This window comes from Pleurodeles waltl, chromosome 3_1 (genome assembly GCF_031143425.1).
Source record: "Pleurodeles waltl isolate 20211129_DDA chromosome 3_1, aPleWal1.hap1.20221129, whole genome shotgun sequence".
NCBI lineage: Eukaryota > Metazoa > Chordata > Amphibia > Caudata > Salamandridae > Pleurodeles > Pleurodeles waltl.
In genome coordinates this window covers 1,790,429,716-1,790,456,521 of record NC_090440.1, presented here as the reverse complement: position 1 = coordinate 1,790,456,521, position 26,806 = coordinate 1,790,429,716, and the positions used below count along the sequence as shown (strand labels likewise).

General features: G+C 46.7%; 1 protein-coding gene across 2 annotated transcripts in view; it reads right to left on the bottom strand.

Moving 5' to 3' along the window:
• DNAH7 (dynein axonemal heavy chain 7) overlaps window positions 1-26,806 on the bottom strand; it is a 1,158,398-nt gene that overhangs the window by 85,516 nt on the left and 1,046,076 nt on the right. For both annotated transcript variants that reach the window (XM_069225862.1, XM_069225863.1), the window contains one exon: window positions 17,314-17,466. In XM_069225862.1, coding sequence (XP_069081963.1) covers window positions 17,314-17,466 — 153 coding nt within the window. The remainder of the gene's footprint in view (window positions 1-17,313; window positions 17,467-26,806) is intronic.

The following is a 26,806-nucleotide window of genomic DNA, read 5'->3' as shown; positions in this document are numbered from 1 at the left end:
CATGTTCCCAGAAGGACATCCGTTAGGGCCTCATTGAAGGGCAACATTGGCTCTGATGTAGTCGCTCCCGGCTGAAGCACCTCTGTCAGGAGATTCGTCCTGACTGGCACCGTGGGCACGTCTAGGTCCACAACCTCAGCTGCACTACACACCACCATAGCATAAGACGCTCCCTCCTCCGTAGCCACATTAGGAGGAGAGAGCATACCAGTTACTGGAGACGTGTCCAGTCCAATGGCCTCCTCTAGATCCTCGTACCAGTCCTGTTCTTGCTCCAGGTCATACTCTAAAGGGTCCTCAGACCCCTCCCACTCCTCTCCTGAGCCTGGCTGTTCAGAATAAGGCTCAGGCAATGATCTGGGCCTAATTGGCGCCATCGAAGTTGGAGTCGGTGTCGTACGTCATTGCTCCGGCTCTGGATCATCCGGAATGAGCATGGGGCTACCACGAGTGGGAGCTGGTGGTGGAGGAAGCATGGACGTCGGACTGCGCCAGTCCAGATCCGCTATAGGATCCTGGGCTCCCCAACGATGCAGAGGCTGAAGCCGACGACGTCAAACCCGATGGGGCCCCTGCTGACCCCACGGGCCCAAAGACCCACCCGAGGGTGCAGCCCGCTCAAAAAACAAGGCACATGGCCTCGTAAAATTCCTTTATTTGAGCAGGGGTTGCTCCGATCCCCGGAAAAGGGGGAAGACGCGAAGTCAACCCTGGTGACGGCTCCACAGAACCGCGCTCGGAACGTCGACGTTCCCTAGATGCCTCTTCGGCCGATGGGCATGGCGAAGTCAAAGTCCGCTTGGACTTCTTCTTGTGCCTCTTACCTGAGTGATCGGATGACCTCGAATGCGAGGAAGAGGACTTGGGGCTCCGGGAGCGGTGCTGCAAACTCCTCCTACTGTGGGACTGTGACCTCCTCGGAGTCGCCCCGACCGAAAACGGCTGTCAGGCTGCAAGAAGTTTTAGGGATCTCTCCCTCAAGGCCTTCGGAGCCATGGCCCGACAGTCGGAACCCGAAGTGGAGTCATGATCCTTCTCTAAACACCAGAGACAAACTCAGTATGGATCTGTTACCGACATGGTGCGATGACATGCACCACACGGTTTGAACCCAGTATTTCTAGAAGGCATGCTTCAAACAATCAAGTATCGAAAAAACCTCTACGTCTGTCGAAGAAAAGTTAGCTCTATCCAGATCTGCGCTTAACCGGCGCGGAAGGAAAAGAACTGACGTGCAAGCGCTGAGGTAGCGTTTATGTAGACAACCGTGATGTCACAGACGACTCCAACGACGCTGACGATGCCATGCAGTGCCGGACGACGCACGCGGATTTGAACAACGCCACCCGACGGTGCACGCAGGGTACTGCTCAACAGAAAAATTCCAGATTTGAAGCCTACGCCAGGGAATTCTAAGGTAAGGAATCTGCAGCTAGAAGTCTCTATCAGATAGTATTATTTGATCAGTTAATACATAGATGTAGTACAATTAGCATTGTAAAATAAGTAAATTGTGCATCATAAAAAAGGTGAATATTTCTAATTCAGGAAACTTCGTAGGTGGCAGGTAGGGAAATTTTCAAGCAAACTCAGGCCAATGCCAAAGTCAAACTATGATGGAGAGCTAAAGCATGTGGCTTATATCATCTCCCTCAGTCAGAAATGCATGGACTGCATCTCACCTACACAGTCAGTTCACTCAATCTGGACCAATCTCACACAATCTGGACCAATCACAGTGCAGATTTCAAGACTGCTAAATTCATAATGACCCTGATGATTCAATACCTTAGAAAACTAATGATACCATACTGTTCTTTCTTTAGGAAATACTAAACTTTTGTTAGCAAATCCATACATGTAAAAAGGCTTCTCTACACATTCCGATCACGACTTCTCTGTCTCGAGTAAAACTTATAATATACCACATAAACCTGAAAACTCACTAACTTTAGCAGGAATAAGGATTGCATCAGCTATCTTCATCAGTGCCCAGCGACCAGTCATAAAACCTGTTCCTTCCCTTTTTAAGGTAGAGCGCAAATCGCTCTGTCCCTGGTATAATCTCTCTGTGGGCTGTTAATCATGCCCATGTCCAGCCCATCGGTTTGGTTGGTTCGTGGGTTTGCCTTTTAAAATTAGCTTGATTTAGTTAGTGAAAGGCATGCATACGTAATGCCTTCCCCGGTGTTTAGCCCGCCTCGACTGAAAACATACGAGGCTCCCTGTTTTCCGTATGGTTTCTGTACTATTTTTTCTCTTTGTTTCCTATGCAGCGTGATCTCGCTGGGCAGTAGTAGAGCGCTTTGCAAAACATCGACCCCGTTACATGGATATTTGCACTTTTGCCGGTTACATGGATAATTACACTTTTGCCGATACGTTTCACTGCAAGCGAACTTCTGTTTCCCTTTGTGTGTTTGCTTTGCGCTCATGGCAGCCGTCAGCTCTCTTATGAGAAACTGTGTTACTTTTCAGTTACTGAGTCAAGAAAAGTCTGGTTAGGAGTTTACAAAGCAAATAACTTTAACTCGAGTAAAAGCAAGACCCATTCCATTGCAAATGCTTTTTTCTGTACCATCCCTATTCTATTCTCATTACAAAAAATTCAGAAACAGTCAACTTGAAGTATGAGCACTACATAAAAACAATAAATGAGCAATAATTATTTGTAATGGGCATACCTCTTTCTGCAGACTCCTTTAGTTAACATCTCCAGGTGCCAAAACTAGATCTGAAGGTTTTCCTTACTGGCACCATATAACATTGTCTGGCGGCTCTGTTGCATATCTTCAAGGCTCCACTGCTCTATAATCTGTCACAAGCACTATTGATGTCAATTTGAACACGACAGAAATCATAGACAACAATACTCTCCACTCCACAAGCAATCAACAAAGGGGTTGGGCTAACTTATTATTCCAGAATTACACATTGAAACATAAAGGCACAGCTTCACAGATTGTGATGGCTTCTTCAAGTGAGCATTAAAAAAATAATGCTTCAAAAAGGAATGGAAGGGCAAATAGGCCACAGTCAAACAAGTCACCTCTACTAGAATATCTCTAATAAAGTCGGAACACTTCCTGACACAGAGGAAGTAGCTGTTCTTCCACTGGCCAAGTGAGAAATAAACCTAAATGGTTTGACCTTCCCTAAAAGCTCATAACAAATCACCACCACAATGAAGATCTACCTTAAGATAAACTTTTTCCTGCTAGATACTCCACTTTTCACACAATCATAACATATGTGCAGATTATCAATAATAAAGTATTTTGTTCTGAAGATACAATAATTAACCACCATTCTACATTTAACTGTTTCTAAACTCTTCTTGTTTGAAGGGTAGCAAAAAGGCAGAGAAATAACATCCCCAAACAAAACTCAGAAGCTAACAACATCGGATGGCTTAATCCTGAGTGTTAGACTTGGCATCCTTGGCATGGCCTCCCCTAAGTTTTTGCCTCTACTTCCCAGGTTGTTGCTGTGTGCTGGACTCTGTTTTTGATGTTTTTGTTACTCTGGGCACTTTACCACTGCTGACCAGTGAAAGTGCAAGTGCTCCCCATGTGAAATTGTAAGTGTAATTGGCTTTTCCATAATTGGCATATTTGATTTACTAGTAAGTCCCTAGTAAAGTGGACTAGAGGTGCCTAGGGCCTGTAAATCAAATGCTACTAGGGGGCCTGCAGCACTCATTGTGCCACCCACATGAGTAGCCATGAAAACATGGCTCAGACCTGCCACTGCAATGTCTGTGTGTGCAGTTTTTAAACATCCAATTCGACTTGGCAAGTGTACCCACTTGCTAAGCCCAAACCGTCCCTTTTTATACATGCAAGGCACCTCTAGGGTAGGCCCTAGGCAGCCCCATGGGCAGGGTGCAGTATATGTTAAAGGTAGGGCATGTACTGATGTGTTTTACATGTCCTAATAGTGAAATACTGCCAAATTCGGTTTTCACTGTTGCCTATCCCTCTCATAGGTTAACATGAGGACAGCCTTTAAATGTCCTTAAAGTGCAGCTTCCTTTTGAGAGCAGATAGAAATTTGGAGTTTGAGGTCTCTGAACTCACAATGTAAAAATACATCTTTTAGTGAAGTTGGTTAGTAGGCATTTTCTTGCTTAAACCATTCTGTGTCTGCCTGTTTGTGGATTCCTTGTCTGGGTCAGAATGACAGCTAGGCTGTTTGTGCATCTCCACTAGACAGTGACACAAAGGGTGCTGGGGTGTAACCTGCATATCCTGATGGGCCATCTGGGCTTGGTTGGAGGGAGGAGTGATCACTTGCACCTAAAAGGGCTGTGCCTGACCTCACACAAAGCTGTCTCAAACCCCCTGGTGTGTGTCTGTAGCCAGGCCTGGGCAAGGTAGGATCCTGTAAACAACAGAGGCTTTTCTTTGAAGTTGGGCAACTTCAAAGGCAGAAAGGAGTAAACCCAGATTCAGAGATTACTTCAAGGATTCAAGTGGAACCTCTGCCAGGAGAAGAGCTGAAGAGCTGAGGAGAAGTGCTGCCCCTGCCTGTGACTGTACTTTGTTGGGCTATCCTGCAGTTGCTGCTTCTGCATGTGAAAGGGGACAAAGACTAGACTTTGTTGTGCATTCCTGGTTGAGAGGTATCTTCAAGGGCTTGTCTCCGGTTTTTGAAACTTCAGGGACAGCAAAGGCTTCACCAACCAATCTCTGAGTCTGCATACTGTGGACTCTAGCTTGCCAGAGGGTGCCATTCCAGTTCCTGGGCCGATGGAAGTGAATTTCTGGTGAAATCCTGTGAAACAACGCCAGACGACTCCGTACGACTTCGCTAAGGGCGTGACTGCCTGAAGCCTGAGATGCCACCTACACCTGGATCTGTGGACCTAGCCGAGGCGCGACGACCCCACTGCCAATGTAGGCCCAATGTCACTGCAGCTGCTGACGTCAACATGAAGTCGTGAATTGGAGTGTCATACGCCCAACATTCGTGACACCCGACTCTGTTGCAGCACCTGTGACTTGATTGCGACCACGTAAGGTCACCCTGTAGCATAGTGACTTCGCCGGACTTCGACTTTGCCGGAGATGCCATAGGACTGACTCCTCAACACCAATGCCACCTTACCTCCACTGCTCCGCAACAAGGACCCAACACCTCTTCGTGATGCCTCCGCTCCTTCACCCCGCAGCACCAGAACCAACGCTGCATCAGATCCATTGATGCCTCGCTCCCTGATTCTGGGCACCCACCTGCTTTCCACACATTTTGCTAAGGTACTGTATTGGGGGTCCGTGTGACTCCGTAAACTGTGCCAGTGGTGTCGCATTGTGGGAAACAACTCAGTCACGTCGCCTCTTTAACATCAGATTGCAGCATTTGTGACTCTAGGCATTCTTTTGGTGTTTTTAATTGCTTATGTCATATTTTTAATTGTGTATGGTGGATTTTTATCATATTTGGTCTTGGTTTATTTAGATAAATATTTACTATTTTTCTAAACGTGTGTGGTGTCTTTTTTGTAGTCTTTCACTGTATTACTGTGTGTGTTGGTACAAATACTTTACACATTGCCTCTTGGTTAAGCATTTCTGCTTGTGCCAAGCTACCCACGGTGTTAGCGGGGGTTAACCAGATGTGTTTCTCCTTAACCCTGACTAGAGTGAGGATCCTTACTTGGACAGGGGGAAACCTGACTGCCAATCAAACACCCCATTTCTAACACTGAGTATAACTTTATCTTTAGAGAAACACATTACAGTAGAGAAGCAAACAATGTCTGCAATTCATTTGCCCTCCTGGCAGACATTACAACCAAAATAAATACCTTCTCTGAAGATATAAACACTACTTCACCTGAATACATGGGCCTGAACTTCTACTTACTTCAAACTTAAGTACTGGGGCATATTTACGAGTTTGTTTGCATCGCTTGTGATGCAAGAGCGATGTAAATCTTCCATGAGATTTATGAAGCCATGCATGGCCCTGGGTGGCTCCATGAATCGTCAGTAATGCAACCCAGCACAAATCGCTGCATTGCCTTACTCTGCCCTTGGAAGGCATTCCATTGACGTTGTGTACATGTTCTCACACAATTCCCATGGTATTTGACACATTCCCAGTTTTACCAGAACTGGTAGACCTGGAAATGCGTCAAAAATATACACCTTCTCAAGTGAGTCAGAACGAGGAGAACATCTTTATTTCTCCTGGTTACTTCCTATTTCTGTGTGCTGCATTCAGAAGATGATCTTCTCCTCGCAGTCTCCTCCTCTCTAAACTGGAATCTTCATGCCAGACTTTGACAAGGAAACTTTTTTAGCAGAATTAACCTGACCTCTGTATCTGGCCCGCATTCCATCGCCGTTAGCCGGAAGGTGTGACTTTTCCATGGTCGACCAGATAAATGTGAGGGGCACTTTGTGCTTTGAGGCACTATACTTGCCTAATTCTTTGAAATTGCATATCTCTGGTTCTACAGATTGGATTTTTGTCGTCTTGATGTCAAATCATTTTAAAGTGTACTCTATTGTTCTAAATTGTGTGGGATTTTGTGTGCTGCATAAATATTTTACATATTGCCTCAAAGTTAAGCTTTATTGCTTTTGAGCCATGCTACAAGAGGGTTGAGCAAAGATTAATTTAGTGACTTTTAGTGGTTCACCCTGACAAGGATTGTAGCTGTTGCTTCAGAAAGGCTCACATCCTTTTAAAACAACAACCTGATCACTCGCAATGATTAAGAAGGGCTAACACAACTGATACTTTGGTGAACACCCTACAAGCCAAAAGCCTTCCAAAAGTAAGAATCACAAGGTGGTAATGCTCTCCTTCTCGAGACACCTAAACATAGGAATGTGGCAATTGCATCCTGATGATCTAAGCAACCAGACTGGTTTCTGAAGGGGTGGTTACACATGCTGCTGAGAAACCCTCGTGAATTTCTTATTCTTTAAAATGTCTTAAGGAAATGGCAATCCAAACTTTTCCTGAGAAAACCATAAATCTTGGGGACGATGAAGTATCTTAATTAAAGATCTTTCTCTTGCCCTACCTTTAGAGCTATTTCTCTAATCCCTTTTGAAGAAGGGCTAAGACTTCTTCCATGAAGATGTTGGTGAGAGGTGGGGATTTGAAAGGGTAAATGTAGTAGATATTGCAGCTTTGTCAGAAATGGAAGAGTAAAACCATCTTACACAATGTGCCACATCCACTGATCCGAGGTGATATTCTCCATTTCTGACAAAGCAACATCAACTGACATCTAATCAGCTTCAAGTAAGAATCTGGCAAAAAGATCTCTGGTTTTGTTGTAGTAAGAATGGAGGTGTAGGAAGCTGGCTCTGTATACACTATCTCAAAGTGAGAGATAGTGTGCACAGAGTTCAAGGGTTCCCCTTAGAGGTTGATAGTGGCAATATTAGATAATACTAATGCTCTATTTTGTGGTAGTGTGGTAGAGCGGTAGGCTTATCAGAGGGCAGTGTTAAGCATTTGTTGTACACACACAGTCAATAAATGAGGAACACACACTCAAAGACTTATTAGTAGTAATTTATTTTAGAACCACAAGAGTCAAGATTTTAGGTAAGTACATAAAATGCAAGGTACTTCACACAGGTAAGTATAGAACTTTGATTTAAAACAGTAGTACACACAGTTTTGGTTAAAATGGCAATAAGCTATTTTAAAAGTGGACAGTGCAAAAAATCAACAGTTCTTGGGGAGGTAAGTTTGGTTAGTTTTTGCAAGTAAGTAAAGCACTTACACAGTCAGTCTCCTGGGCATAGGCAGCCCACTGTTGGGGGTTCAAGGCAACCCCAAAGCCACAACACCAGCAACACAGGGCCGGTCAGTTGCAGAGGTCAAAGGAGGGCCCAAAACACATAGGCGCCTGTGAAGAACAGGGTTGCTCCGGTCCTAGTCTGCTTACAGGTAAGTACCTGCGTCCTCGGGTAGCAGACCAGGGGGTTTTGTACAGCACTGGGGGGGACACACACAAGCCCACAAAACACACCCTCGGCGGCACAGGGGTGGCCGGGTGCAGTAGGCAAAGTAGGCATCGGGTTTGCTATTGAAAGCAATGGAGGGACCCGGGGGTCACTTAGGCGATGCAGGCGGGGCACAGGGGGGCTTCTCAGGCCAGCCACCAACTGGGCTAGGATGACGGCCGCCTGCTGGTCATTCCTGCACTGGTAGGTGGTTCCTCTCGGTCCTGGGAGCTGCGGGTGCAGTGCTTGGTTCAGGCGTCACATTCCTTTATTACCAGGCAGTCTCGGTCAGGGGGAGCCTCTGGATCCTCTCTGCAGGTGTCGCTGTGGGGGTGCAGGGAGGTCGACTGAGGGAGCCCACATCATTGGAGTCGCCTGGAGTCCTCTCTAAGGTGTTTGTTGTCCTGGACTCGATCCGGGGGCGTCGGGTGCAGAGTGTGAAGCCTCATGTTTCTGGTGGGAAGTGAGAGTCTCTTTAAAAGTTGTTTCAAAGTTGCAAAGTTGTTGCGGTTTCTGAACAGTGCCGCTGTTCTCTGGAGTTTCTTGGTCCTTTAGGTGCAGGGCAGTCCTCCGAGTCCTCAGAAGTCACTGGTCCCGCTAGATGAGTCGCTTTGCAGGTTCTTTGAGTCTGGAGACAGGCTGGTAGGGCTGCCGCCAAGTCTGTAGGTGTCTCCGTCGTGCCTGTGGGGCTTTCAGGTCAGCAGTACTCCTTCTTTCTTCAGGTTGCAGGAATCTGATGTCCTAGGTTCAGGGTTGCCCCTAAATACTGAATTTAGGGAGGTGTTTAGGTCAGGGGGCAATAGCAAATGGCTACTGTCCTTGAGGGTGGCTTCACCCTCCTTGTACCTCCTCCCAGAGGGGAGGGTGGCACATCCCTATTCCTATTGGGGGAATCCTCCAAACTCAAGATGGAGGATTTCTAAAGGCAGGGGCGCCTCAGCTCAGGGCACCTTAGGGGCTGTCCTGACTGTTAGGTGAATCCTCCCTGTTTTTCTCATTATCTCCTCGGGACTTGCCACCAAAAGTGGGGGCTGTGTCCGTAGGGGCAGGCATCTCCACTAGCTGGGATGTCCTGGGATGCTGTAACAATAGGCGGGAGCCTTTGAGGCTCACTGCCAGGTGTTACAGTTCCTGCAGGGGGAGGTGAGAAGCAGCTCCACCCAGTGCAGGCTTTGTTCCTGGCCACAGAGTGACAAAGGCACTCACCCCATGTGGCCAGAAATTGGTCTGATTGTGGCAGGCTGGCAGAAACTGGTTTTCAGAGGGCATCTTTTGATGCCCTCTGGGGGTATATTACAATAAATCCCACACTGGCATCAGTGTGCATTTATTGTGCCGAGAAGTTTGATACCAAACTTCACAGATTTCAGTGTAGCCATTATGGAAATGTGGAGTTTGTATTTGACAGACTCCCAGACCATATACTCTTTATGGCTACCCTGCACTTACAATGTCTAAGGTTTGGCTTAGACACTGTAGGGGCATAGTGCTCGTGCAACTATGCCCCCATCTTTGGTATAGTGCACCCTGCCTTAGGGCTGTAAGGCCTGCTAAATGAGTGACTTACCTATGCCACAGGTCGTGGGATGTGGGCATGGCACCCTGAAGGGAGTGCCATGTCAACTTAGTAATTTTCTCCCCACCAGCACACACAAGCTGTGAGGCAGTGTGCATGTGCTGAGTGAGGGGTCCCCCAGGGTGGTATAATACATACTGCAGCCCTTAGAGACCTTCCCCGGCCACAGGCCCCTTGGTACCAGATGTACCATTTACAAGGGACTTATCTGTGTGCCAGGGCTGTGCCAATTGTGGGAACAAAGGTACAGTTTAGGGAAAGAACACTGGTGCTGGGGCCTGGTAAGCAGGGCCCTAGCACACTTTCAATCATAACTGGCATCAACATAAGGCAAAAGGTTAGGTGGTAACCATGACAAGGGAGGCATTTCCCTACAGGAGGCTACTGAAAAGAAGACTGCTTGCGGTCTTCCTTTAAATGAGCTACATCCTTGACATGTGTATCTGTTGTGCCTGTTGATCGTTAATGAGTTGGTTCTTGTACCCACATAATTTCAAATTCTGCTATTAGAAAGATTTAGCAGTAGGGGCCAATTCTAAAGCATGTTTGAACTTTTCCAAGGACTGAACAGCCTTTATGCTAATCACCCTGCCCATCAGAGAGCATGGCCAGCAACTAAGCTTGAACATTGAGAGAAGCCCAAATACAGCATCCAGGCACGGCTCTATAATACTATGTAAGACCCCATTAACCTGCTACTGCACTAACAGTGCCAGGTGACATAGCTAGATTTTAAGCCTCCAAGCCATCCTTCCAGAACTTTTTAAAAGGACCTTGGAAATGTTCTGGCAGAAGATAGAGAAAAGCAGAGGCAATAGTGCTCCCTGTTCGTTCGGGATTCCAGTAGCTATATACAAACAAGACTATGATTTCTGGAGTGGCCATTTTTACACTCTGTTTAAATTTTGTCTCTCAGCGGAGGTCATAGAGCGGATCTACTTTTCAACCAATCTACCTTATGCTTGCCCCAGCATTTATTGTATGATTGCCCTCGTGGATATAGATTCAAAAATCTTTTCCGGTCTGCTAGTTTCTGAATTGGAGGACTGGGCCACAAGAGCAAATGTAATTCCTTCCAACCACACAGTATTAGAGCAAAATCTAGCACTACATAAAATCTGGTTGCACTTATTATAATTATTGAGAAATGCCCCTTTAAAAACAACTACTGTACACCTGTTTTGTGGATTACTCTAAAGCTTTCGACCATGTAAACCAAAACCTTCTGTGGAGAAAACTGTCCGGTGGGAACATTCCCACAAACGTACTATGTGCCATCCAACTATTATACTCAAATAATTGGGCAAAGGTTAAACTTGGCATGTCTTCCAAAAAATCAATCAGGAGGTGTTTGAAGCAAGGGTGTGTCCTTGCTCCAATGTTTTTAATCTCTTCATAGCAGTTCATACCTTGATACAGTCAACTCTCATCCTACATGCTTGGGGCTTTGTCAAATGCCATCACTATAATACGCAGATTATGTAGTTCTTATGAATCTGACTGGAATCGTACTGCAGAGGTCACTAAATAATCTGCAAACCTACTGTATTGAAAATGAAATGATTGTTAACCTCTCAAAACTCAGGTTTAGGTGTTTGGCAGGAAGATTGAAAAGGAAGGAAGCCTGTCCTTGGGTGGACTCCCAACCACCACCTCAAGAGGTCCATGTTACAAATACCTTGGAGCCTGGTTGCAAGATCCTCAGACTATCGCTTGCATCTTAATTCATTAAAGCCAAGGACTGCTTTGTTAATTGTAGCGTTCCAATCCTTACATCATAAATTAGAAAGTCTGACTCTCCTGTTCTTACAGTGGTAAAGACCTAGTTTATTCCAACAATCAGCTTTGTAACAGAAGCCTATCCAGGAAATTTTAGGTCTTTTTTTTTTTTTTTTTTAACTCTGCACAAGGCAAAGTATACCGCCTCCTCTTTCACCGTCCTCAAAATGCACCTCTATCCCAGATCCAGTTAGAGTTTGGCCTAATCAGCCAAGAAATAGCATAAAATGAATCCACACGTAAGTATATGTTGCTATTAAGACTCTCAGCCCAGGCTATATTATGTGGCCGGCCATGGAAAGGAATGCAAGCTGGCCTTTTGATAATAACAAACAGCTGGGCAAATTTTTTGGCTTGGCCCTGAATGACTTAAATGCAAAAGAGCTGTAGGAAGAGACATTACGTCACAACTCCTTCAAAATAGCCCGAAACAAACAAATGAACAGGATATCATAGAACAAAGACAAACCTGGATTTTGGCAAAAGAAGCCATGCACGGATGACTATTAACTCCGATAAGCAGCCACGTCAGCAGCCATACCTAAAAGCTTTACAAAGAACACTCTACAAAAATAAATTGATTCCTCTTCATTTTGGCCTGTGTCAAACAATTGACTGCCTGTCCAAAAGGCTTCCGAAACCTCTGACTACTAAGAGCAGACTTTGCCACCAACGTGAACGAAACTTTACACATATCTTATTGACTTGTTTTATGCTGCTTACTGTACGCAAGGGTATGTTGTGGGGAATTGTTAACCAGTATAGTAGTAGTTCATGCACACATGAGTTGCTCTTCTGTTTGAAGGGAGAAACCACCCAAGTGATTGCAGCATTCATAAAAATGTATTATAAAAGCAGACAAGTTATTGGCAGCAAAAGGGTCAATGACTGTTCTGCAGTCACCAAAATGAATAATTTGAGCTGCCGATATGGGTTTGTTATGTTGTCTTTACTTTATGCTTCCTAGGGCACAGTTTGCATCAATATTTCCATCTCTACTTCAAGTCATAAAGGGAATAAGAATGTATGGATGTGGCGTTACTACCTGTACTAGAGTATAACTTTTATTGTGTCTTCACTTTTTAGCGAGATTTGCACTAACACCTTTGTGTAGGAAGGTAGCCTCTTTCTAGCCTTGTTACCCCTACTTTTGGCTGTTTGTGAGTATATGTCAGGGTGTTTTTACTGTCTCACTGGGATCCTGCTAGCCAGGGCCCCAGTTCTCATAGTGGAAACCCTATGTTGTCAGGGTGTTTGATATGTGTCACTGGGACCCTGCTAGCCAGGACCCCAGTGCTCATAGTTTGTGGCCTACATGTGTTCCCTGTGTGGTGCCTAGATGTATCACTGAGGCTCTGCTAACCAGAACCTCCTTGTTTATGCTCTCTCTGCTTTTAAAATTGTCACTGCAGGCTAGTGACTAATTTTACCAATTCTGATTGGCACACTGGAACACCCTTAAAATTCCCTAGTATATGGTACATAGGTACCCAGAGTATTGGGGTTCCAGGAGATCCCCATGGGCTGCAGCATTTCTTTTGCCACCCATAAGGAGCTCAGACAATTCTTACACAGGACTGCCACTGCAGCCTGAGTGAAATAACGTCCACGTTAGTGAAGGTTGGGTGCAAAGTTACTAAGTGTGAGGGCACCCTGGCACTAGCCAATGTACCCCCACATTGTTCAGGGCAATTTTCCCAGACTTTGTGAGTGCGGGGCCACCATTACATGCGTGAACTACATATAGATCAATACCTATGTGTAGCTTCACAATGGTAACTCCGAACATGGCCATTTAACATGTTTAAGATCATGGAAATGCCCCCCAATACCATTCTGGTATTGGGGGGACAATCTCACGCATCCCCGGGGCTCCAGCATGGACCCTGGGTGCTGCCAAGCTAGCTCTCTGGGGTTTTCTCTGCAGCTACCGCTGCTGCCAACCCTCAGACAGGTTTCTGCCCCCCCTGGGACCTGTGCAGCCCAGTCCCAGGAAGGCAGAAGAAAGGATTTCCTCTGAGAGAGGGTGTTACACCCTCTCCCTTTGGAAATAGGTGTTAAGGGCCTGAGAGGAGTAACCTCTCCTGCCTCTGGAAATGCTTTAAAGGGCACAGATGGTGCACTCCTTGCATAAGCCAGTCTACACCGGTTCAGGGATCCCCCAACCCCAGCTCTGGTGCGAAACTGGACAAAGGAAAGGGGAGTGACCACTCCCCTGTCCATCACCACCCCAGGGGTAGTGCCCAGAGCTCCTCCAGTGTGTCCCAGACCTCTGCCATCTTGAATGCAGAGGTGTGAGGGCACAATGGAGGCCTCTGAGTGGTCAGTGCCAGCAGGTGACGTCAGACACCCCTCCTGATAGGCCCTTACCTGGGTAGGTAGCCAATCCTCCTCTGAGGGCTAGTTAGGGTCTCTCCTGTGGGTTTCTCTTCAGATAACGAAGGCAAGAGCTCACCAGAGTTCCTCTGCACTTATCTCTTCAACTTCTGCCAAGGATCGACCGCTGACTGCTCCAGGACGCCTGCAAAACTGCAACAAAGTAGCAAGAAGACTACCAGCAATATTGTAGCGCCTAATCCTGCCGGCTTTCTTGACTGTTTCCTGGTGGAGCATGCTCTAAGGTCTGTCTGCCTTCACCCTGCACTGGAAGCCAAGAAGAAATCTCCTGTGGGTCGACAGAATCGTCCCCCTGCTAATGCAGGCACCAAACTTCTGCATCACCGGTCCTCTGGGTCCCCTCTCATCTTGACAAGCGTGGTCCCTGGAACACAGGAGCTGGATCCAAGTGATCCCCACAGTCCAGTGGTCGTTCTGTCCAAATTTGGTGGAGTTAAGTCCTTGCCTCCCCACGCCAGACAGTAATCCTGTGTACTGCGTGAACTGCAGCTGCTAGGGCTTCTGTACACTTTCGCAAGACTTCCTTCATGCACAGCACAGCCCAGGTCCCCAGCACTCCATCCTGCATTGCCCAACTCACTGAGTTGGACTCCAACTTCGTGGGACCCTCTTTTGTTGTGCTGAGAAGACCGCTGTGCTCACATTTTCTGAATGCCTGTTCAGGTGCTTCTGCGGGTGACACCTGCTTCTGCATGGGATCTCTCTGTTGCTGAGTGCCCCCTCTGTCTCCTCCTCCAAGGGGCAACCTCCTGGTCCTTCCTGGGCCCTGGCAGCACCCAAAATCTTCAACCATGACTCTTGTAGCTAGCAAGGCTTGTTTGCGGTCTTTCTGAGAGGAAACAACTCTGCATCCTCCAGCATGCAGTGGGACATCTTCTGACCAAAGGAAAAGTTCCTGGCACCTTCCGTTGTTGCAGAATCTTCAGCTTCTTCCACCCGGAGGCAGCCCTTTTGCACCTTCATCCGGGGTTTAGTGAGATCCTGCCCCCCGCACACTTGCGTGACTCTTGGACTTGGTCCCCTTCCTTTGCAGGTCCTCAGGTCCAGGAATCCGTCTTCAGTGCTTTGCAGTCAGTTGTTGTCTTTGCAGAATCTCCTATCTCAACTTTACTGTCTTTCTGGGGTAGTAGGGTAACTTTACTCCTACTTTTCAGGGTCTTGGGGTGGGGTATCTTGGACACCCTTAGTGTTTTCTTACACTCCCAGCGACCCTCTACACAGTACACTAGGCCTGGGGTCCATTCGTAGTTCGCATTCCACTTTTGGAGTATATGGTTTGTGTTGCCCCTAGGCCTATTGTCTCCAATTGCATTCTATTGTGTTTTACAGTGTTTGCGCTACTTTTCTAACTGTTTACTTACCTGATTTTGGTTTGTGTGTTCTCTTATGATATAGTGCTATATGATATAAGTGGTATAGTAGGAGGTTTGCAAGTCTCCAAGTTGAGCCTAAGCTGCTCTCCTATAGCTACCTGTATCAGCTTAAGCTGCTAGAACACTACTAATCTACTAATAAGGGATAACTGGACCTGGCACAAGGTGTAAGTACCATCAGGTACCCACTAGAAGCCAGGCCAGCCTCCTACACTTTGTACTTTAATTTGGAAGCATGAACGAGATGAAATAAGATACTGTGAGAAATCCTATGCTTGGCTTGCACCAATTTCCAGGGTCTTGAATGAGAAAACCCAGGAGCTATAAAAATCTGGCTTCGGAGGGGCATATTGAATATTAGTCTGTTTATTCTCTTTTATCTTCTCCCCAACCCTTAAGGAAATTGATTGGTCTACAAATGTTGTTGGACAATGTATTTATTAGTTTTCGATCATTATTTTTAACACTTTTTTTCACTATTTTAACATTTCAATTTTGCATTTTTTTATATTACAAGAGGGACTGGGTCAAAAAGAAGAACAAGAGGAGATAGTATTTAGCATCTCACTCAGCTCCTCGTAAATTATCAGATCAAAGTTACAAATAGAAGGAATCATGAATTCTTGTTTTGATAAAGAGAAATCCTCTCCAAGCTCTGAATTTTTGTAAGTGAATAGAACCAGCTAAAAAACATAGCCCTGCATGGCAAGGTTAGGAGACTTCAAAATCAAGGAAATTGCTGGCTATAGCTTAAGGCAGGCACAATATTATTAAACATTGGCAAAGCCATTCGGTTTCGCCAATGAAATCTTTAAATTTTATTAAGCTTGTTTTTCCCTTTAGACGATCACCATATGAGCGCAGATATGCATGTTAGCCATCTAGTGCCCTTTCTTTTGCATTAAGAAAATCTTTACAAGATGGTTACCTAACCTACGCACAAAAGACGGTGACCATCTCTAAATTATTTGTATCATAGACAAATCAAAAACAAGCATTTGCCTTACAATAGGGTCTCGCATTTCTCTGAGTTACAGCTATTAGCAGTTGTAAACTCCCAACCCGATTTTTCTTGCCACATTGAATCGAAAAAAGAGCGCGATCGCGCTGCTACAGTTCACTCATAGTGAAACCTGTCGTCAAAAGTGCAATTATCTACGTAACCGGCAAAAGTGCAATTAACTATGTAACAGGGTCGATGTTATGCAAAGCGCTCGACTTCTGCCAAGCGAGATCGCGCTGCGAACAAAAGATAAAAAGTAGTCCACAAACCTGACGGGAAACAGCGAGCATCACATGTTTTCAGTACTTGGTCGCTGCGCTCGAGGAGGGCTAACCACCGGAAAAGCAAAGACGTATGCGTGCATTCCACTAATGAAAGCAAGCAGATTTATAACAGGCAAGCCCACGAACCAACATTGAAAGACACTGACTTGACGTGGACGGGGCTCTGCGCCCTTTTCTAACTCCTAAAGCGTCTCACAAGCGAAACGCATGCGCAAGCGACACAGGCTCGATCCTAAAAAGAGCCTCTATGCATGCAAATGTACACACTGAAGCTGTCTTTATACTTTAGTGTTGAATCGGTTCATTCTAACATGGCGTTTATAACAAAATAGTATCTATGCATGGAACACAGTGCAAATGGGAAAGAGCGAGCAGCCCGTTAGAAGAATGCAGCTATTGGGCCCTTGCAAAAAGATTTTTGTCAGAATCTGAAAAAAAAAATGAGTAGGCTGGTGTGCGGGAGAGGGGTGGGAGTGCACGGAGTGAAGCAATGTGAGTAGTATTGTAATAGTGTGCAGTTGCAGACCCTTAGCAAAAATAATTTAAAAAAAATCTAAACAGAAAATGTGGAGATCGTGGAGTGGAGATAGGGAGAAGGTGGCATGACACAAAATAAATCAGCAAATGTCAGTAGCAGTGTGAAGTGGAGTAGTGGAGGTGGGGAAGAGAGGTAGAAAGCTACGTAAACTGATGGAGTGCTGCAAGAAAAAAAAAGTACCTCCATATTGGCAGTGGAAGGATACGATTCATACAATAAATACACAATGAAATTGGAACGTTCCGTGGATGGGACAAACAGAACAACATGGGAAAAAGTAATCAAACAGAAAACTCATTTAGACGAGAAGCCCCAACCATTTTCACCTGGAACATTCTCTTTCTTAATAGTCTGCACTTCAGAGAAATTACGGATGAGTCTTCTTACCTGTAAGAATTTTAATCTGGCAAGAAAATCATTGACGTAACTTCCAAGTGGTTTGAGACTGGGGTAAGATTTTTTCATCCACATTCCAGGGATTTTGCCTTTAAGAATGCTGGTAACAACCTCTTCCAGTTCAGCAGACATAACTACCAACCCCTATACAAATGTTTATTTTCGGGATGGGAAGAGAGAAAGAGAGAGAGCGTATGAGAGAGAGAAACTTATTTAGCAATATTTTGATTTTACATCCACAGCTTTTTAAAGTTTTTGAATTGAGAAATGATCCCCTTGTGGGGCTGGAGGATCAAAGTCTTGGGTTCGACAAAGAACCAGAAAAAACTGTTATTTTGTTGAAATATTTTCACTTTGCAGTTATGGTCCAAAGTAGCAGGCCTACGAAAAAGGGCAACTATGGAAAATGGAATACAGTTAAAAGATATTTTACCTCGTACTTACTCTGTGGTGTTGGGTCGGGTTGCTGGGATCAACCACTGAGTACCTTTCAAAGTGCAGACTTGACATTTAAGATTAAGAGCAACGAGACCTTTAGAAAAATGTCACTGGTATTGCGCGGCATTTACAACTATCTGGCCTGCATTTATTGACATTTCTCTCTAAATATGACTCTTTCATGGAAGCATTCTTAATTTTTTATGAACAAGCACAAACACCCATTTTTATATTCGTAACTCCTCTGTGTTACAACGTAACCTAAAGAGTGATAGGTTTGACTCACATTAAATTCGATTTGGATCAGCGTTTATTTATTTACTTATTTTAGAATAATATAGTGTGAAGCCTGTTACATTTCGTCTACTTTAAACAATGATGCATAACAAATTGATTAAAAAAATGAGTGACCCGATGTTCTGCCTCCAAATGCCCCCATCACAAGGCAGTTTCATTAAAAAGAGAAGCTAATTCACAAACAATTAAACAAATAACATCTGGAAAAACACCGAGATATGTAAGTTTGATACAGGTAAGCAGCTTCGTCAATGTAATTTATTTGAATGTGCAGGTAAACAAACGTGAATGAATGGCGTCCTTAATAAACTTCGAAATATTCCTTTGCATTTCTTTCCCATTATTGAACATCTATAATTGGGAGTTAAAGTATTGATAAAGAATTTCATGTTAACTGTAACCAGAATGAATAGAGATGAATGTACTCCTCATATTACATGATGTCAATGTAGATGGCATGAACCTAACCGTGGGAACGCAGTTTCTGCATGTGCATTGTGAATAAACACTTGTAGGCCTTAGTAGTCAGGACTAACATTTGTCTATGAACTGGCTACATGCATCAGTTGAGAAAACACCGAGTTCTAAATAGACACATGGGCACTACCGGGTCCCATAAGAGCCCCATCAACTGTGAAGTTCCCCAGGTTTCCATCTGGTCTCCCATCATTTCAGCCTCCTGAAGAAACACCTTGGAACACTCCTCAGCGAGAACAGAAATCAGAAGAATGCAGAGGCAGAAATAACTCACAAAAACAACAGAGGTGCCATAAGCAGTGGAGGTGGCAGTCATATTCTACCTCCAGGTGGAACAGCGGTTCTCACCACCCGATGCCAAGCACACCAGAGATGACACAACAACACATTCCTATGTACAACGTCTCGTCCAAAATTCTTAAAGATAATGAAGTATACTTTCAAAGTAAGGGTCTTTTATTCGTCCCTACTCCATCGAAAGACTTCATTTATAATAAATGTGAAATCTTACAATTTCTTAGAAAGGTTAGATTAACAAGCTTTTTTTCTTGAAAATAAAGAGCCCATTATAGGTGACACTGCTGGTTTGATGAACAAGTTTACATTCTGTTCCAATCCCCATCCTGGCTGCCAAAGATCCTGATATTTAAAAACTTAGGGCCTGATTCTAACTTTGGAGGACGGTGTTAAACCGTCCCAAAAGTGGCGGATATACCACCTACCGTATTACGAGTCCATTATATCCTATGGAACTCGTAATACGGTAGGTGGTATATCCGCCACTTTTGGGACGGTTTAACACCGTCCTCCAAAGTTAGAATCAGGCCCTTAATTTTTAAAGATCTAGGAAAAAAAATCACTAAAATACACATAGCAAACCCAAATATACCGGGGAGGAATTTGAAGCCATAGACTCACTACCCAAGAACTCATCCCTCACAATCAAACCAGTCCATAAAGGAGGGATAGTTGAACAAGTTACTTATCTTCGGTAACGCATCATCTGGTAGAAACTATATCTAGCTGCAGATTCCTTACCTTTGAATTTCCCAAGGTGTTAGAAAGGATTCGGAAACATTTGCTTGAGCAATACCCAAGCACGCGCTGTCAGGTGGCTCCGTTCGGTTCAGCATGTCATCGAAGTTGCCACCAAATGGGACATCACGGTCACAAATATAGGCACCACCCAGGCGTGCGGAAGTCAGTTACTTTTTTCACAACTTTTGTCGCCAGGAGCACAGAGCAATGACATGAACTACTGTGTGTCCAATTTAGGGCTTTGGAAAGGGATCACCATGACTCTAGCAAATGAGTCGCGGAGCGGGTAGGCATGGGTGGGTGTAAGGAATCTGCAGCTAGATATAGGGCCTTATTCCAACTTTGGAGGACGGTGTTAATCCGTCCCAAATGTGACGGATATACCACCTACCGTATTACGAGTCCATTATATCCTATGGAACTCGTAATACGGTAGGTGGTATATCCGTCACATTTGGGACGGATTAACACCGTCCTCCAAAGTTGTAATAAGGCCCATAGTCTCTACCAAGATAATGCATTTCCGAAGGTAAGTAACTTGCTCATCTGATATAGACTTCTAACTGCAGATTCTTTACCTCTGAATAGATACCCAAGCCATATCCTCCTAGCAGTGGGCTGTGGGCAAATTTTCCAAACTATAAAGTCCTGCAGGACCGAACAGGCAAAATATCCATCCCTTGCAGATCTGACTGTCCAGGCAGTAGTGTTTGGCAAATGTGTGCAGGGACGCCCATGTTGCTGAATGACAGATGTCCAGGACTGGGACTCCACGAGCTAATGCCGTGGCCTCAGCCTTTCCTCTGGTGGAATGGGCTCGTAAGCCCTCAGGAGGCTGCTTTTTAGCCACAGTGTAACAGATTTCTATACAGAGAACAAAGCTGCATGAAATGATTAATTTCTGTACTGCCTGACTTTTCTTTGCTCCCACATATCCCACAAAAAGTTGGTCATCCAGCCTGTGGAGTCGCTCCTCTTCCTTAGAGGGATGCAGAGGAGCAAAGAAGGTGGGCAGGGTGACAGTCTGTTAAAAACGAAATGGGGTCACCACCTTTGGTAGGAAAGAGGCACGTGTGCGAAGCACCACTTTATCAGGAAACACTGTGAGATTTGGAGGCTTGGATGACAAGGCCTGCAGCTCACTCACCCTCTTGGCAGAAGTTATACCCATGAGAAATGCTGTTTTGAAGGTGAGCAGCCTGAGGGGGAAGTTATGAAGTGGCTCAAATGGAGCACACATCAGAAATGTAAGAACCAAGTTCAGGTCCCACTGAGGCATAATGAAGGAAACATATGTACAAGCCCTTTTAGAAACTTATTTACAGTAAGGGACTTAAACATAGAAGGTTGGTCAGGCAGCCGCAGAAAAGTGGATAAGGCAGAAAGCTATCCTTTTAGAGATCCCAGAGCACATCCCTGTTGGGCAAGGGACAGAATGAAAGAAGAATATCAGAGAGAGAGAGACAGAAAGAGGATCTAAATACTTCTCTGTACAATATTTTATAAATTGTTGCCAACAGCAGGCATATACTGTTTTTGTGGAGGAACGTCTGGCTGCCAAAATAACATTACAGACTTTGGGAGGAAGGTTGATGGCTGTCAACTGTCGCTGCTCTATCTCCATACATGATGGTGCACAGTTGACAGGTTCGGGTTGGGAACCCTCCCCTGCTGCTGTGGCAGGAGGTCCCCCCAAAGGGGCAGCCTGAGTGGAGGATCAATGCTTATTTTCAGAAGCTCAGGATACCAGACTCCCCGGACCACTAGAATTTATTGGGCCTGGTCGTTCTTGATCTTCTTGAGAACTCTGGGCAGGAGTGGTATGGGCGGAAAGCCGCAGAGTAGGCCTGAGTTCCACTTGCGACGAACAGTGTCGCTGAGCGATTGCTTCCTTGGAAACTCCAATGCGCAATACTGCTGACATTGCGTGTTCTCTTCAGAGGTGAACAGATCTAATCAAGGCTCTCTGCATTGCTGAAAGAGTCCTTGCACCACCTCCGAGTGGGGATACCACTTGTGATCCACTAGACATTGACAGCTGAGTTTATCCGCCATGGCGTTCAGAGAACCTACCAGGTGTTTAACCACCAGGGATATGCCCTGCTGTTTCAGCAATGTCCAGTGACGCAGGACCTCTTGACCAAGGATCCACAACCCCACACTCTGCCATGCCTGTTGCAGTACTTCTTGGCAGTGGTGTTGTCCATGAACACCTGCACTATCTGCCCCTTGACTGAGGGAGGAATTGTTTGCAATGCTAGCCGGATCACCCAGAGCTCCAGCAGATTGATGTGGAGTCCAGATTCTGCCAGAGACCAGATTCCTCTGATCTACACCTCTCCCAGCCATCCCAGAAGTGATGCAGTTGTCACTAATGTGAAGTCTGTTTGGGGAAGGGAGAGGAATCAGCCTTTGACTCAATCTTAGTTCATAATCCACCACGGCAGGTCTTTTGCAGTTCCCTCTGTGATCTAGACCATGTCGGAGAGAATTCCTTGATGCTGTGCTCACTGGAACTGCAGGTCCCACTGCAGAGCCCCCATATGCCTTCTGGCATGATTTACCAGCAGGAAGCCATAAGGCCCAGCAGCCTCAGAGTCAGTCTCACCGAAACCCAGGATAGAGCCCAAAGAACAAGTTACTTACGTTCGGTAATGCATTATGTGGTAGAGACTCTATCTAGTTGCAGATTCTTTACCTTTGAATTCCCTGGCATCAGCTTTGAATCCGGAATCTTTTTGCTGAGCAATACTTTACGCATGCCGTGGGTGGCATTGTTCCCATCCACGTGCGTCATCCGGCTTAGCTTGGACCACCAAGCTCTCCTGGGTGGGGTGTTAGGTGAGGAAACTAGGGTCTGTAGGAGCTGGTCGATGGTGGCAGCCAATTGTCCTATTTACAGGATCCCCTGAGCTGGGTTTGGACCATGTCCCCAGCAGGACATCAGTAAGGGCTTCATTAAAGGGTAACGTCTGCTCTGACGTAGCAACCCCTGGCTGAAGCACCTCTGTCAGGATGTTAGTCCTGACCGGCACTGTGGGCAACTCTAGGTCAAAACCTCAACTTCTTTACACACCACCATGGAGTATGATGCTCCCTCCTTCGTAGCCACAGAAGGTGAGAGCATACCAGTATCCAGTCCACTGGCTTCCCCTCATTCCTCATGTCGGTTCTGCTCCTCTAATCCATATACCAAAGGATCCTCAGACCCCTCCCATTCCTCACCTGTGCCAGGCTGATCAAAATAAGCCTCAGGCACTGATCTGGGCTGAGTCTGCGCCATCGAAGTCAGAATCGGCGTCGTGCGATGTTGTTCCGGCTTCGGATCATCTGGAATGAGGATGGGGCTCCCACCACCAGCAGGCGCCGGAGGTGGGGGGGGGGAGTGTTGTAGGAAAGTACCATCTTGCCTGGCATGTTACCCCCATTTTACTGTATGTATGGTTGTTTTTGCCTATGTGTCACTGGAATCCTGTTAGCCTGGACCCCAGTGCTCATAAAGTATGCCCTGTATATGTTCCCTGTGTGGTGCCTAACTGTAACACTGAGGCACTGCTAACCAGAACCTCAGTGTTTATGCTCTCTCTGCTTTTAAAATTGTCAATGCAGGCTAGTGACTAATTTAACCAATTCTGATTGGCACACTGGAACACCCTTATAATTCCCTAGTATATGGTACCTAGGTAACCAGGGTATTGGGGTTCCAGGAGATCCCTAGGGGCTGCAGCATTTATTTTGCCACCCATAGGGAGCTCAGACAATTCTTACACAGGACTGCCACTGCAGCCTGAGTGAAATAACGTCCACGTTATTTCACAGCCATTTTACACTGCACTTAAGTAACTTATAAGTCACCTATATGTCTAACCCTCACTTAGTGAAGGTTAGGTGCAAAGTTACTTAGTGTGTGGGCACCCTGGCACTAGCCAAGGTGCCCCCACATTGTTCAAGGCAAATTTCCCGGACATTGTGAGTGCGGGGACACCATTACACGTGTGCACTACATATAGGTCAAAACCTATATGTAGCGTCACCATGGTAACTCCAAACACGGCCATGTAACATGTCTAGGATCATTGAATTGTCACTCCAATACCATTCTGGTATTGGGGGGACAATTCCATGCATCCCCGGGTCTCCAGCATACAGCCCGGGTACTGCCAAACTAACTTTCCGGGGTCTCCTCTGCAGCTACCGCTGCTGCCAACCCCTCAGACAGGTTTCTGCCCCCCTGGGGCCTGGGCAGCCTGGTCCCAGGAAGGCAGAACAAAGGATTTCCTCTGAGAGAGGGTGTTACACCCTCTCCCTTTGGAAATAGGTGTGAAGGGCCTGGGAGGAGTAGCCTCTCCAGGCCTCTGGAAATGCTTTGAAGGGCACTGATGGTGCCCTCCTTCCATAAGCCAGTCTACACCAGTTCAGAGATCCCCCCAGCCCTGCTTTGGTGCGAAACTGGACAAAGGAAAGGGGAGTGACCACTCCCCTGACCAGCACCTCCCAGGGGAGATGCCCAGAGCTCCTCCAGTGTGTCCCAGACCTCTGCCATCTTGGATGCAGAGTTGTGAGGGCACAATGGACAGCTCTGAGTGGCCAGTGCCAGCAGGTGACGTCAGAGACCCCTCCTGATAGGTGCTTACCTTTCTCTGTAGCCAATCCTCCTCTGTGGGCTATTTAGGGTTTCTCCTGTGGGCATCTCACCAGATAACGAATGCAATAGCTCATCAGAGTTCCTCTGTACTTCCCTCTTCGACTTCTGCCAAGGATCGACCGCTGACTGCTCCAGGATGCCTGCATAACCACAACAAAGTAGTAAGAAGACTACCAGCAATGTTGTAGCACCTTATCCTGCCGGCTTTCTCAACTGTTTCCTGGTGGTGCATGCTCTGAGGGCGGTCTGCCTTCACCCTGCACTGGAAGCCAAGAAGAAATCTCCAGTGGATCGACGGAATCTTCCCCCTGCCAACGCAGGCACCAAACTTCTCCATCACCGGTCCTCTGGGTCCCCTCTCATCTTGACGAGCGTGGTCCCTGGAACACAGGAGCTGGGTCCAAGTGTCTTCGACAGTCCAGTGGCCCTTCTGTCCAAATTTGGTGGAGGTAAGTCCTTGCCTCCCCACGCCAGACAGTTAACCTGTGTACTGCGTGAACTGCAGCTGCTCGGGCTTCTGTGCACTTTTGCAAGACTTCCTTTGTGCACAGCCTAGCCCAGGTCCCCAGCACACCGTCCTGGATTGCCCAACTCGCTGAGTTGGACTACGATGTTGTGGGACCCTCCTTTGTTGCTCTGAGTCGACTGTCGTCCTCAGATCTTCTAAGTGATTCTGTGGGTGCTGCCTGCTTCTGCATGGGCTCTCCGTATTGCTGAGCACCCCCTTTGTCTCCTCCTCCAAGGGGCAACCTCCTGGTCCTTCCTGAGCCCTGGCAGCACCCAAAATCTTCAACCGCAACTCTTGCAGCTAGCAAGGCTTGTTTGCGTTCTTTCTGCGTCGAAACAACTCTGCATCCTCCACCACACCGTGTGACATCTTCTGACCAAAGGAGAAGTTCCTGGCACCTTCCGTTGTTGCAGAATCTTTGGCTTCTTCCACCCAAAGCAGCCCTTTTGCATCTTCATCCGGGGTTTAGTGGGCTCTTGCCTCCCCTGGACACTTGCGTGACTCTTGGACTTGGTCCCCTTCCTTTACAGGTCCTCAGGTCCAGGAAACCGTCTTCAGTGCTTTGCAGTCAGTTGTTGTCCTTGCAGAATCCCCTATCTCGACTTTACTGCTCTGCTATAGCTACCTCTATCAGCCTAAGCTGCTAGAACACCTCTAATCTACTGATAAGGGATAACTGGACCTGGCACAAGGTACCCACTATAAGCCAGGCCAGCCTCCTACAAGTGTCGACGTTGGGCCCGGCGGCAGAGTAGGCAGACTGAACCGGTGCCAATACAGCGCCGAGGTCGAAGCTGTCGGTGTTGAACCAGATGGGGCCCCTGCTGTCCCCGCGGGATCCAAGGAACCACCCGTGGTGGCAGCCCGCTCAAAATCAAGGCACATGGCTTCGTAGAAGTCTGTAAATTGAGAGGGGGGGTCGCTCTGGCTCCCAGATAAGGGCGGAGATGCGAAGTCGGCCCTGGCAACGGCTCCGCGGAACCGTGCGCGAAACATCGACATTTCTGTGATGCCTCATCAGCCGACGGGCGTGTCAAAGTCAAAGTCTGCTTGGACTTCTTCTTCTTGTTATGCCTCTTCCCCCAAGTGCCCTGAGGACCTCAAGTGGAAAGAAGAGGATTTGGGGCTCCTGGAGCAGTCCTATGACCTCCTCCTTGAGCGGGACCGTGACCTCCGAGGAGTCGCCCCGACCACAGTCAACTGCCAGACTGAGCTTGAGAGACTGCTCACTCAAAGCCTTCAGGGCCATGGCCCGGCAGTCAGAGTACGACTTCAATTCGGTGTCCCTGTCGAGGCACCAGAGACCTGTTGGGGGTCCATCACCGACATGGTGCAATGGCAGTCGCCACACGGCTTGAACCCCGTCTTCCTGGATGACATCTCCTCGCACAGACGAAAAAATTCTTCTACAAATGGGTAAAAAAAGGCTTGCCAAAAAATGGTAAAGGGTAGCTCGATCCCTGACCTACGCCTAACCAGCACGGAAAGAAAAGAACTGACGTACGCATGGTGGTGGTGCCTTTATAGGCGACCGTGACATCACTGACAAAGCCACCGGAGCTGGATGAAACACGCGGATCCGAATGACACCACCCGACAGCGCGCACAGGGTATTGCTCAGCAAAAAGAATCCTGATTCGAAGCGGACACCAGGGAAAGCAAAGGTAAGGAATCTGCAGCTAGAAGTCTCTATCAGATACATTTGTATCATAACCTGCACATCTTGGACTTGCTGTTCGGGCGGATAAGCCCAAAACTGCACTGTGTCCAGAACAGCTGCTATTAAAGAGAGCATCTGAGAGGGAGTCAGGTGTGACTTTGGCACGTTTATAGTGAACCCTAATAAATGCAGAAGGTCCGCTATAGGCAGAAAGTGGGACACGACAGCCTGGGGCAAGCCCGCCTTCAACAGCCAGTTGTCGAGATAGGGGAAGACTTAAACCCCTACCCTGGGCAGCTGAGGTGTAACCACTGCCATCACCTTGGTGAACACCTGAGGAGCACTGGTGAGGCCAAATGGGAGCACTATGAACTGATAGTGCTCATGGCCTATCTTGAACTGCAGGTAACGCCTGTGGGCA